Raw genomic sequence first — 13,350 nt, 5'->3', positions numbered from 1 at the left:
TCAGGTTAATTGGTCTTTTCAAATTCTCCTCAGGTGTTAGTGAGTCTGTGCCTGGTTGTTTGTCCTGTTTGTCTCTGTGTTGCCCTGCGACAGACTGGCGACCTGTCCAGGGTGACGCCACCTCTCGCATGGAACGCAGGTGTAAATGAAGATTAGTTTAAAATAAATAATGAGCAACTAACCCTTAATAGATTCGCAGGATGAGCATAAAGATTGTATGTATAAAATATAAGAGTCAACTATTGTTATTTTCCTTGATGCAAATAACACAACCAGTGCATTCAATGACCAAATTTGACTGCTTATTGGCAAGAAATGCCTTAAATATGATAGATCACCATGTCTATGGTAAAGCCAATCTGAACATTTTGCATATTTGAAAATATAAATGTTGCAGATGTGTTTCTCCTATTTATTTATTTTTACAACTCAAACAAGACTTCAATGTGTCATCTCAGATAAGTTATTTTAATAAATGTGTTTTCACTTCAGCTGCCAATTAACTTCAGAAAAAGCAGAACTGAAAATCAGTCACTGAGTGTGATAGCTATTTTCTCAACCTACATGAAAAGAGAACAACAGACAACGTTTGAATTTTCAAGCAAGTCTTTTGCCAAAGGAGAAGGCACAGCAGACCGCTTCCTCAAGGTTTCTTTTTTATATACATGAAGCATTCAAATACTAACCTAGCTGGGTTTTTCTGCCTTAGAAAAACCCAGGCAGAAGCATAGTAGGAAAAGAATGTGAAGGGAGAACAAAGGAAGATCTATACACGGGCCGTGTAGGGAGTATCCCAAGATAAGAAATGGTTGCAGGTTCAAGGTCTAACAAGTTCCTTTTCTCAGGGATGTGAATACTAAATCTACTAAAACTACAAATGTAAGAATGACAACAAAACATAATTATTCTAACAGAGTGTTGTCAAAACATTGAAATGTTAATTCAAAAAGTTAATCTGAGGGAAGAACACGAAGCAACAATGAGAAAAACTTGTAGAGCGTTAAGAGATAAGTAAATGAAGATGGCTGGAGCAGATCACTAGTGTAAAGGAGAAACTTTATAATACACTCTTGTTCAGTTGCTTGTTAATACAAACAACAAATCACTATTAAACCAGCCAGTCCTTTACGATGTCGGCTTTGTAGATCTTTAGTCTTACATTTTGCCCAATATTCTTTACAAAATTACTCAAGCTCAGTCAGATTGCACCACTGTAATTCAAATTTTTAATTGAATAAGCATCTTCTGTTTCTATAAGTAGATTTGCCTGCTTAAACTCACTGTCTAATCAGTTTGACAATAATCTCCAATTGACATACATTTATCATTTAAATGCCTTTAACATGTAATGTGTCTTGCCTCAGATTGTAACGATAAAGGCAGACGGAGTAGGGAATTGAACCAGTAACCTGCCACTTGCAGGACAAACTCCTACCAACATTGCCACCATCATTCCGTAATCCTATTTGACTTAAAGTATACAACACATTCTCAGTTTTATTGCTTTGCAGCCATGCTACGCTAATTCTGGAGTCAAGAGTACTTTGGTGAATTAGCCAAGCAAGAAATGCATTGGTGACATTGACAGAAAAACCCAGCTAGGTTAGTATTTGAATGCTTCATGTATATAAAAAAGAAAAATGTAAAATCAGTCATAAGTTCATAGTAGAAACCTGAACTCATCATTGTTCTATTGTAACATCATAGCTTGTGCAGGTGTCATGATGTTATGCTAAGGCCACACCAGAGACATACAAAGCAAGTCAGTGATCAACACCATAATATCCCTCCAAAATGTCTTGGTCTAGTCATTATCCAGAACCAGTCATTTTTAAACACATTCTTTTCTGCAAAGTCACTTTTAATACAGGCAACCTTGTAAAGAATTATTTCAGTGTTTATTTTTATCTGGTATCCAGTTACACAGAAACTGGGATCACAACTTTACCATGTGACCATGTGACACACTTTACACATTCAAAAGAGAATATTCAAATTGAGCAGGTCTTCATAGTTAGCCAACAGATGTGATGAGGTTTTACTTCGAGTCTATTGTTTGCCTGTTTGTCTTTTCTTGTGTTATTTTCCAGTTGGCGCATGAACACACAACTGTGTCTCAAACATGAAACATGTAAATGGAAAAAAAAAATTGCAGCATTTTCTCCTGTGTCAGCAGATTGGTTCCTTCACAGTGTGAACTGGCAGCATTCTCTCACCAATACATAAATAGCGCGACTGTTTGATCACATTTTTATTCAACTGGGGCTGAGATCAGCAAAGCAGCTCTCTTATAGGGTAAGACTGAAAACCTTACATGCTACTTAAATATGGGTTCAAATTGCAGATAATATTACAGCAATGTAAATTTTGATGGATATGGGTTTTTCTTTGTATGGCTCATCACAGGATATACTATTGAGTTAGTCTGTTCCTTCTGGAGGGACTTTTCTTTGTATTCATTTATTCAACTTTATAGTGCCCTGTTTTATTTCACTGTTTCTTTGAGACTTTTATGACTGTAGTTATTCAAGATACATTTTCTTACCATGAAAGATACCCAGGTTCATAATTTTATAAGGTGATGCAGAAACATGGAGAGTTAATTCATTTTGTAGCAGCTTGAGAAGTACCGTAGTTATCAGATGTTGCTTTTTCCAAAACACGAAATATATGAATTTTCACATCTTTATAAAAAAAAACACAAAAAACAATAAGAAATACTTTTAAGTTGAAAATTAATTAATTAACACCTTATTCACTGAGCATCATGTGATGAAATTCAGAACTTAGTAATGGAAAGAAACTCTGGCTGTTGCATCTGCAAACATAGATCATGTTGATAATAATTTAATTCTTTTTTCTACTTTTCTGAAGAGCCAAATTTGCCAAATGGTAACCAGTCAATTTTGTTTTCTTCTAGTCATGATTTAATTTATTACATACAGCAAGTATTGCTGTTTCAATCAAGGGCTGTATAAAAAAAACGTTTTTACTAATTTTACTAATTGTTGTCTTTACATAGATTGCAACATTGAGGGCCATTTTGTACTTCTAACAAGTCAAAGAATGGAAAAAGACAGCAAGAGGATGCTTTTCTTTTTGCTCTTGGCTGGTAAATAATTGAACATATCTTGATTTCCAGCCTCTTTATATTCCTTATTTGTTTATTCTTACTCTCTCCTATTATATCCGTCTAAGGTATTTGCAGCCCAACGACTGAAGAACAGTGGAAGGCCTCTGTTGTAAAATCAATTGAAGCCCTGGTCGACTCCTGTGTTGTGCTGCCCTGTACATTCACTTATCCTGGGAGTATCTTGCCTACCTCCAGACTCAGGGGCATCTGGCATCGTAAGGACAATTGGGACGATATCTTCTACCATGAAGACAGCACAAAGGTCATGGACAGCTTTAAGGGCCGAACCAAGTTGTTGGGAGACCTGGGTCAGAAGAACTGCACCTTAGAAATAGATGAGGTTAAAGATCATGATAACGGCCCTTTCTGCTTCCGCATTGAACTTGTGCAAAAAGACACCAACCAAGAACTAAAGAAAAGTTCTCCTTTGTTGAGGAATGTACTGAAGTCATAATGCGCCGTATGTTGTCATTTATTCAAGTCCTGTGCATCGTTGTTATTCGCATGTTTAACTTTGTTCAGTATTTATATTACAATCGCTAAAATTAACCCTTAGTTAATGTCTCATTTTTCTTTTTATAGAAGTTCCTCCCAAACCTGAACTTTTTCAGGCAAACACAGCTGTTCAAGGAAAACCTTACGCCGTCACCTGTTCGGTCCACCATACCTGCCCCTCACACGTTCCTGTGTTCACATGGAGTCGAGGAAGTGAAGATGATGTTATACTAATTCAAAAACCCATTGTCTCTGGGATCTGGGAGACACAGTCCATCATGGTGTTTACTCCTGAGGAGAATGACGACCACACTGAAATCACCTGTAGTGTAACATTTAATGGAGGTCAAAAATCAGACAGATCTATTCAACTCAACGTAAAACGTGAGATCTAACTAGCTTTGAATAGTTCAGAATAAATACAGGATGTAGTTCATTTGCATTTTTCAACATCACATAAAATGCATCTGATTTCATTTCTATTTGCAGGTACTGCAAACACTTATCACCTCATCCTTCCAGTCGCGGTGGCCATTGGCACGGCTGTGATCTTTGGAATCATCTGCATTGCTATGATGAAAAAGTACAAGTAGGTTTACAGATATTCACTATTTAAGTGGATCCGCTGAGTAAAAACAGCAAATTGTTATTTTCTCAATGCTGCTCTTGTTTAAGCTCCTCTTGTTTTCTTAAGGAATCGCATTGCAGAGCTTCAAAGTCGTGAAGGAAGGTAAAGTGATTTAAAGCATTGCACCACAAAATAAAAACATGTAATGTCATTACAGTGAAAATAAATATTAATCAAATTATTTGGGACATTTAGCATGTTCAACAGACTGTCCAGGATGTCTGGCAGGTGAGATCTGACTTATTTCACTGAGACTTTTCAATTGTTTTTCCTGAATACATTTTTGACTGAAGTTTGGACTTTTTCAGGTTCTAATGGCCAGTGACTTTGTGGTCATAATCCAGTGCAAGAAATGTGAGCAAATGATGACCAGCAAGTAGTTGTTCACATTTAAACTTTTGTTTATGTCCATGAGGAAGATTTTTGTATTAAGAGTCATACCTTATTTTTTTATTATTACCATTGTACATTAATTCAGCAAAAAAATATATATACGTTATGCTTTTTCTGGCAAAAGTATCAAAAGTGTACAAAAATGAAATTATTCCATTTTTATAATGTTGTGTGTTGAAATTATGAGTATGCATTCTCACTAGGCTATTATTTTTACCTGGCCAGACCTTTCAGTACGATGCAGTTCGTATTCTGTTTGACCTGAACACTTTGTGAGCAAGTAACCACTTCTAATATTAAATAAACACAACTGTACTAGAGTAGTTCAACTCCAAAAGCTTCAAGTATAAAAGAGTGTGTCAAAAAACATAACCAGTGTCAACTTGAGGGTGTGCTCTGCCTCGATCATATTTCCGTCGTTATAAATATATTATTCCGCTTTTTTGTTGTTGTGGTAAGTACCCAGTGTACAGCTAAGTTCAATGTTAAAACTATGTGTAGATATCATTTAGACATGAGTGGATTATCACAATGATGATAATAATAATCTACCTACCTGTTTGTAATGAAGTAAACCCACAGAGTTTTCTAGAAGTAAACTAAGTAAAAGTAAAAGTTAAAAATTACCAATGTCTGTAAATAATGCAAAATGCAAGCGAATAAAATCAACTCAAAGACATTTGGCTAAGATTTGAAATAATTTAGTAGATTTTTTTCAGATTCATGTTGAGAAATTGGTATTGAGGAATGCTGAGCAACAGTTTAAAAATTTTGTGTTTCCGTCCAGGACTCCAGAGTAAATGTGTAAATATCTCATCATATTTGTCACTTTTCCATCAATTCTTTACACCTGTATTTCTGTGCTTTGCTATTAAAACTAATAAAAGAAAAAAAAAAGGTGAAAAATGATCATAAGTCAAATGAAATTGTTGTTTAAATTGTGCTTTGTGCTTTCTGAGATTCTTGCATTGTTGTCTGTGGAGAAAGTTCAGTTTGGATAGATAGTTTTGCTTGATCTAAGCTCTCAAAAATGACAAAATTTAAATCCCAGTGGCCAATAGTTTAATTGACTTGTGTATAAATGAAGTCCAATGTTGATTCTGCTCAACAGAATGTCTTGGCCGAGCAATGTTGGATTGTACAGGATGAAAATGTCCAAAGTAAATGACACCTAGCTAATCAAAAAACAATACAAAGTTTTAATCTACTTACTATGCAACATATAATTTGACTGCAACAAAAACTTCATAAAAAGATAATATTTCTTCTTCTTTTCTTTTTTTTTTAAACTGATAACCAACAACAGTGAAGATGCATCTTTGAGCATCTCTGAAGTTTAGAGATTTGACCAAAGACGCAACAGAACCTGTAGATATTTAGAGGAGAACACAAACCAGAACTGGAAATCAAGGTTTGATTGGAGTGAAAAATACAAAACCAAGACCTAAACTTAATGTAAACTTTAGATAAACCCATTAAGTAACATGTATTAATCTCTTTAAGCAAGAGCAATCAGACCAAATGCAGCAGTAACAGGATTTTAATAAACTGAAGCTCAAATATTGTTGTGCATAGTTTTTACTTGATGTGTTGATAACACTTCATGATATTAAATATATATCCTCTCAACTCAGAAATGTTGTCAGCGTTATAATACAAAATAAAATTAACCGGAATAAAAATGTCAGTAATCAAAGAAAATAGTAAATGGGGGGAATTAAGTAAAATATACTTCTTTGAGCTTTACATTACATTATAGTACTATTCTCTCATCAAAGTATACCTATAGAGTTGCCTTGATTCTTTCATACATGTTTGAGAAATCCTTCAGTCTCCAGTGGCAGCCATTTGATTGTGTGAAAAGCTTGCTCCCACCAAGCGCCATCTTCCTCAGAGCTGTAATCTTCAAGCCAAGGTTCTGCCTCACAGAGCGCAACTCCCCAAACCGGCTCCTTCAAACTAGCAGTAGCAGCAATTAGCAAGTTCCTGATGGAACTGTGCATTTGCTTGTCAAATGAACTACTTCTGAGTGCAATGCTCCTAAGAATTATGCTAAAGGCAGAATGGAGAAACATTGTTGTGATGAGGCGCTGAAGGCAAAGTGTCGGAAAGAGCAGGAGCCTCTTAAAGAGACAGAGACCCATTATCAGTGTCAAATTGAAGTAACATTTATTTCAAGTCATCTTTGATATATAACACATAGGTAACTACAGTGCTATAAAATGACACTATGTGGCTGGAAAATACATAATACTGCCCTTTTAATTGCAGAAAAACTACAAATAGGTGAATTTTAGAGGAACACATTATTTACATTATATATATTTTTAAATGAACAGGAAGCAGTTGTATCTAGTATTTTGATTCATGGATAATTATCTGCATATTTTTCTTTCTTAAAAAAAGTACTTTTCAAGGACAGCTACATGCTCTTTCATTGCAGCAGTTTTCTTGAAATTAATCTGAAAGTTGCTACAATTTGTAGCTGCCATGTGAAAGGTTTTGAGCGTGAAAGGCTCAAAACAGTTCAGCCAGAAAGTCAAACTGGAAACCTGTCAACCGTGTCCCTCAGAGCACAGCTGTGTGTGTGAGGTCAAACTCAGAAGGGTGTCATTACCCCTCCTGTTGAGGGAATTATAGTTAGATTTTTTATATTTATTGTAAGAGCTCAAATGTTGTGAGGAGGTGTGTATTTAATCCTGTCAGTCAGAACTTGAAATAAAATAAGGTAATAATAAAGGTGGAATGTCTGCATTTTCTATAAAGTGTGACAACACTGGCAATCTGTTCTGTTCCAAAAGCATTTTTGCAGTCCAGTGAATTTTCTGGAAACACTAACTTTAAGATGAAAAAGAAAAACAGTTTGAGATTGGACATGAAGGGGTAAACTGAGATAAAAATTTAATGAATGAGGCAAAATAAGACTTTTTTGGTATTCGTTCAGTCCCCTGAGAGCTCGCTTCTCGAGGCTGTGCAGAGAGCATTGGAGGGGCAGGGGCTTAAAGTTAAAAAGGGGCCCATTCAACAAGATTTTAAAACACAAAATAGCAACAACCCACATTAATCAAGAATTTTATATTTAATCAGATGATACTGTATCATTGTCATCATGTGGGGAAAACATAAACATGTAGTCTATGTTTCCCTCTATGTATAAAGTTGCTGTTTCTGCTGCTGGCTGTGTGGACTGTGTTGATCTGAGGCTGAAGGTGTTAAAAAACACCTCCACCCCCTCGCTGCACATGCAGAGAGGTGGTGGAGGGGACTTGAGCCCCAGGCCCTCCAAAGGTCTCTGCATGGCCCTGGTGTGGAATCAGATTGTGTCTAAGGCCCCATCCTACCAGGACCAGGCCTGCATGAAGATATAGTCGCTCCGCTGCACATCTTTCTCCTGGATTGTGGCATGTTTGGCTTTATGTTGTGGTCCAAATTATCGACGCCGTATTTTCGCTGATGTTTGTGCAATATCTTGTGAGCTCCAAATGCTGATTGCTGAATCTTTTTTAGCAGTTGAGGTTCTGCAGTGACTTCTACTCACAGCCGCAAACCTCCAGCCCAGATCTGGTGCGAACCCCCTGGTAGTATCGTTAAGGTGAAGCAGAGAGCTAAGAGTGAGCCGGCGGTCATTGGGCTTTGGACTACATCATCGCGTATCGCTTTTCGATAACAAGATGTGAGACCGACTCAGGCTGCCTGTAACGAACCGGGCTTTTAGTCCAGCACGGGGCAAACTGATGAAATTAAAGTCTGATGTTTTCTCTGCAGCCAAATCATTTCTTTGTTTGAGGGTGAGGAGGGTGAGGAAATAATAATAATAAAATATAATAATATAATAATAATAATAATAATAATAATAATAATAAATAATAATAATAATAATAATAAAGAAAACACTTCAACATCAGACCTATGTTTTTATTCACAAAGAAATGTGTTCATAAAAGATATATTCTTGCCCTTAACTTCATAGTTAGAGGGCGCAGTTCTCCGTGACCTTGTGCCTGAACAACATGGAGGCAGAGGGTGATCAGAAAATGGATGGATGTTATATTTAGCTAAATATTATTGATGAGGGTCACAAGCAGGTTTCCAGGAAGCCTGAGACACACCTACAAATAAGTATAAATAAATAACTCAAAATGGGGTGTGGGATGTCAAAGATAAAATGAGCAGGAAACAAAATCTGTCGCTGCCCTCACCCGCCCCACACATGCCTGTCACTTCTCTTTTTTCACTTCCGTATCGTCTGTGGTTTTTCATATAAAAGGTGTGTTTGAAAGCATCCTTTTGACAAAGCAGTAAGATGCCAGGTCACATCATCCTCCCACACTTTTAAGGAGGACTTCATTAAATTGTGCAGTTTTGAAAGATTTCCCATAAACATCCACATCAGAAGGTAAGTTGATCTAGACTTTAAAGAATATGGCAAATAAGTTGTTTTATATCTCTTTTAAAACTTAAATTGAATCCTCACATCAAAGAAAATATTGCATTTTTATTTATTCACTTATTAGAGCAAATAACAGTAACAAGAAAATAATTAATAATGCTGCTCTAAATGTTTCACAGAAATTTCACTTTCCTCTTTCCTTAAAGAATAAAAGAAATATTTCTATTTGAATGCAGAGCGTAAAATGTTTTTATTTGTTTTAATAAAAAATGTAATAATTATGTAATTTTATAACATAATTAATTTGGGCAATTAAAGAGCATAAGTGAATTTTTTGTTTTATATTTATAATTTTTTGTTTAGTAATATTACCGTAATAAAATTGACCGACATTCACCCATTATGCATAAACCATTTGTAAATTACTTTATATTGCTTTTTACCACGTTTACATCTTATTGCTGGCAACTTTTTTCCATCAACTACTATAAACATCAGATTAACCGGCTGTGGGTTTTTTTTTTCTTTCTTTCATGGAAACTTGTTCTGCTTGGTCAGGTTTCCATGAAAAATTTTGAATTTATATTTAGAATCCACAAAGTTTTTCCACACGAAACATCTTTTCAAACCTCTTCTTATAATGTCCTTTAAGCTTGAAATCAGATTGAAATCTGTTCCTTGAACCACCTGTAGGTGTTTGTGATTCACAACACCTACATTGACCTTATATTAATTAAACAAAACCACATGTAAATTGCCCAGTATCATATCTGAATCTTTTTGCTGGGATGTCCAGTGAATTTTGTATTTCAGTTTTTCAGAATAGACCGTAGTCGTGCTGTATATCAGATTGTGCATGAACTAGTAAAATCATATAGATCACTGCAATATATTTGAAGGTTTTTCTTTTTGTGTGGATTTGGATTGCTTGGGTCAACCGGGGAGAAGAAGGAAAAAAACAAACATCTATGTATTAAGTTTTAAATATGCAAAATTAAGCAAGTTTATCAAAAATTTATATCAGAGCGCAAAAGACAGAGAATATTGTATAAATAGATCTGTACAGCTAGACTCCTGGTAAATATCTTAATTCAGAAAAAAACATTACAACTAGTTTCATCGCACACTGCTGAATAATAACTTCTTAAAATAAGCTTTAAAATGCAAGAGGAAAAAAGTGCAACAAGTGAATCTCATTTATGTAAAGTTTGAGAAAATGTACCTAAAAAAGCAGAACTGAAAGTGCTCAAAAAATAGATCAGCAATGAGAAGCCCAATTCCTGCTACTGCTCACATAAAAATAAAATTTTTAAACATGATGAAAGTGTTTCCAGTAAGTTGATGAGGATATTACTTTACATTAAAAAATGTAAAGTAAAGGAAGGGCCTGAGTCCACCCCCAAACCCACGGTTTGTCCAGGGGTGGACACCGAAAGGGTCCAAACACCAAACACTGAGAAAATCTGACAGAAAATAATAGGAAAACTATGTTTATGGAATGATTTTCTTGAATGGTTTAACTGCAGATTTTATTAGATGACTGACTCTCTTTGCTGAATTTATTGCTCCTGCCTTTGTTTTCTGTTTGTTTGTTTTGTTTTGTTTTTTTTTACTTTTAGTACTTATTAATGACCCACCAGCACAATTGCAAATACTTGAAATTCTTTACCTGGTCTTAAGGTTTTGATCAGACAGTAGAAATGAGAGGCATGTTAAATAAGTAGAGAAGACAGAAGTGATGTCGATTACTTCTGTCTCACTCTCTTTAATTTTTTACAATTGAAAACAAATGTAAACAAGAAGTGAGTTTCTCCATTTTTGAGGTATTGTAATTAATTCATAATTTCATATGATGAATTCTGAGAATCAATCATTTTTTGTGCTATGTGAACTTATTCTTTGTTCATGTGAATTTTGAAACCGACAGTCTAAAACATGAAGATGATCCTCGTTAAGGGTAAAAAATGCGAAGATGACAAAGTAGCTGTAAAGTAGCCATTTTCTTTCTGCTCTGGTAACTTGAGCTCACGCATGCAAAAAACGACACGCACTACAAAGCCCTCTTTCTCATTTGCTTTTAAGATGGAGGAAACAAAAAAGGCAACAGAAAGAAACAGTAGAAAACTTTGTATGAGATGGGTACCAGTCTTTTTACAGCCTTGAAACATTTTAACTGCAAAGAAATGAAACGAAAATTAAAAGTTTTTTGTAAAACAAAATTTGGTTGATTTTGAAAATGGCACAAAGATTTTTATTGTATCTTTATTGTTTATTGTTTTAATAAATAATACTAATGCACATCATTTGTTTCTTTCAGATACCTTTATATCAAGATGTTTTGGTTTAGACATTTGCTCCTGCACCTCTGGTTTTTGGGTACTTTGGTTTTCTTCTTTTGAATTGTGTAACATTACATACATACTTAATTTGATGCAACTGATGAATTTTTACTTCAGTAATTTTGACTTACAACTATTTTTCTCTTGCAGGATGTCTTTACTTGGCAATACAAGCTTGGCGCGTTGACATGCCAAGAAATATCAAAGCACTGTTGAAATCCTGCCTCGTTATCCCTTGTAGCTTTGACTACAATTTGTATCCACCTACAAGAGCAGACAGAGTTGTTTGGTACCAGTATGTGAGCAGGGGATATCCTTTGGTTTCTGACAGTCGGTACCCTGAGAAAGTAATTAGCATGTATAGTGGAAGAACCTATGTATACACTTCCAAATATGAAAAATCATGCTCTCTAAAGATTGAACGTGTGAACTGGAACGACCACAGACAAAAACTTTATCCTTGGGTGGATCCAGAACATGTTGGGTCTAGCACATATAAATTCTATGACACAGCAGTAACAATTGAAGTAATTGGTATGTTTGTTTGTTTTGGGCTTTTTGCCTTGATAATCAATGCATTAGTATGTTGTTGAAAAAGCTTTTAACTTTTTACATTTTCTTTGTAGCACAGCCAAAGCCACCACGAATTATAATCTTTGGAGAAAGAAAAGTTGGAAAATCTGTAACAGTGCAATGTTCTGCTGAACACACATGCTCCACCAGTCCACCAACTCTCAGCCTCAACATCGCAATGAAAGACAAAGAGTTTCCAACACTCAGCTATCTGATGGCACTTCTAAAGTTATCTTAACAGGCACTTTAGTCTTAGAGAGAGACGTTCAAGTGATTGAGTGCACTGTCCAGCACCCAGGTGGTAAAACAGCAAGAACATCTAAAACCTTAATTGCAAGCTGTGAGTGATAACTCCCAAGATCAAAATCAGCGTCGCCCTCGTGCTAAACTTAGGTTGTCTTTCTGGAAAAGCTTTAACCATCCTTTCGTTCTTTGTGTTTTTAGGCTCCATTTTATCACTGAGCATTAGCTCTACTTCAGTTGAATATGTTGAAGGAGTTCCAAACCAAGTAACATGTGAAGCTTCTTATACTTGCTCCAGCAATGCACCAGTTCTCGAATGGAACTACTCTAACATGCCAGTTACCAGAGATATTAAACTTTGGGGACTTTGCAGAAAACTGTTTCCACACTGACATTTACAGCATCAGCTAAAGACAATGGAAATGATCTGACATGTTCTGCAAACTTTCCTGGAGGAGAGACTCAGCAGAAGAGCCTCACCATACGGGTAAAACGTGAGTACCAATCACAGTTAACATTTTGTACCTTTTTATCAGGACTAGAATATATTAAACATTTGGTAATGTCTTTTGAGTTTATAACAAATGGAACTAAAAAGATTTTCTTCAGTGATGAATGTCACATCAACTGAATATTATTTTATATGGAGAGTTTTATGGTAAATAAAATTGACAAATACATGGCTGCCTCATGTTCTGCTGTTAACTTATGTAAATTGTTCCATTGAAAAAAGTATCTTTATAGATACTGTTGATAAAATTTGTCTATCCAGGCAAATCTGGTTTGCTATAAGTGAAATAATCTGCCATGGAACAAGTACTTCTTCCCCAATTCTAAGGAATTATTTACTTAATGCCACTTCTTTTATCTTGAAAGGTTACTTGTAAGTTAATTTTCTCTTATTTCAGGTTTATTAAGATGCTAGCAGTAAAAACTAGACCAAAATTATTTGGTAGGATTTTGTGTTTTTGCAGTTTAGGCATTTGAACCCTGTAAGTCTCGATTTAGGAGTTAATGTAACTATTTTTCCCACCGAGACAACAAATAATACTATTGCAGACACAACATTCAAATGTAGAAATCTATGGTCTGTCCAGGGCAAATCAGTTAAAATTAAGCTAAAACTACTCTGGCCAATCAAAATCGTTTTGTTTTT

The 13,350-nt window shown here is 35.3% G+C and overlaps 1 protein-coding gene and 1 long non-coding RNA gene across 2 annotated transcripts; both read left to right on the top strand.

Annotated features, from left to right (window-relative positions):
- The first annotated feature begins 3,036 nt into the window (after window positions 1-3,036).
- On the top strand, window positions 3,037-5,473 carry LOC129367603 (myeloid cell surface antigen CD33-like). Its single transcript, XM_055042156.1, is given in 8 exon segments — window positions 3,037-3,112; window positions 3,199-3,536; window positions 3,539-3,593; window positions 3,716-4,012; window positions 4,118-4,217; window positions 4,323-4,358; window positions 4,452-4,484; window positions 4,565-5,473. Coding segments are annotated over 8 exon segments (912 nt in total). The 5' UTR covers window positions 3,037-3,066; the 3' UTR covers window positions 4,572-5,473.
- A 3,482-nt stretch (window positions 5,474-8,955) lies between these two features.
- On the top strand, window positions 8,956-11,684 carry LOC129367747 (uncharacterized). The gene is made up of 3 exons (XR_008606734.1): window positions 8,956-9,045; window positions 11,357-11,415; window positions 11,529-11,684. It is a non-coding gene; the product is annotated as an uncharacterized LOC129367747 (long non-coding RNA).
- The last annotated feature ends 1,666 nt before the right edge of the window (window positions 11,685-13,350 follow it).

The sequence above is a fragment of the Poeciliopsis prolifica genome, unplaced genomic scaffold (assembly GCF_027474105.1).
Source record: "Poeciliopsis prolifica strain line A6 unplaced genomic scaffold, Auburn_PproV2 SCAFFOLD017, whole genome shotgun sequence".
Lineage (NCBI taxonomy): Eukaryota > Metazoa > Chordata > Actinopteri > Cyprinodontiformes > Poeciliidae > Poeciliopsis > Poeciliopsis prolifica.
The sequence above is the reverse complement of the archived record's forward strand: the minus strand, read 5'-3'. Positions and strand labels throughout refer to the sequence as shown.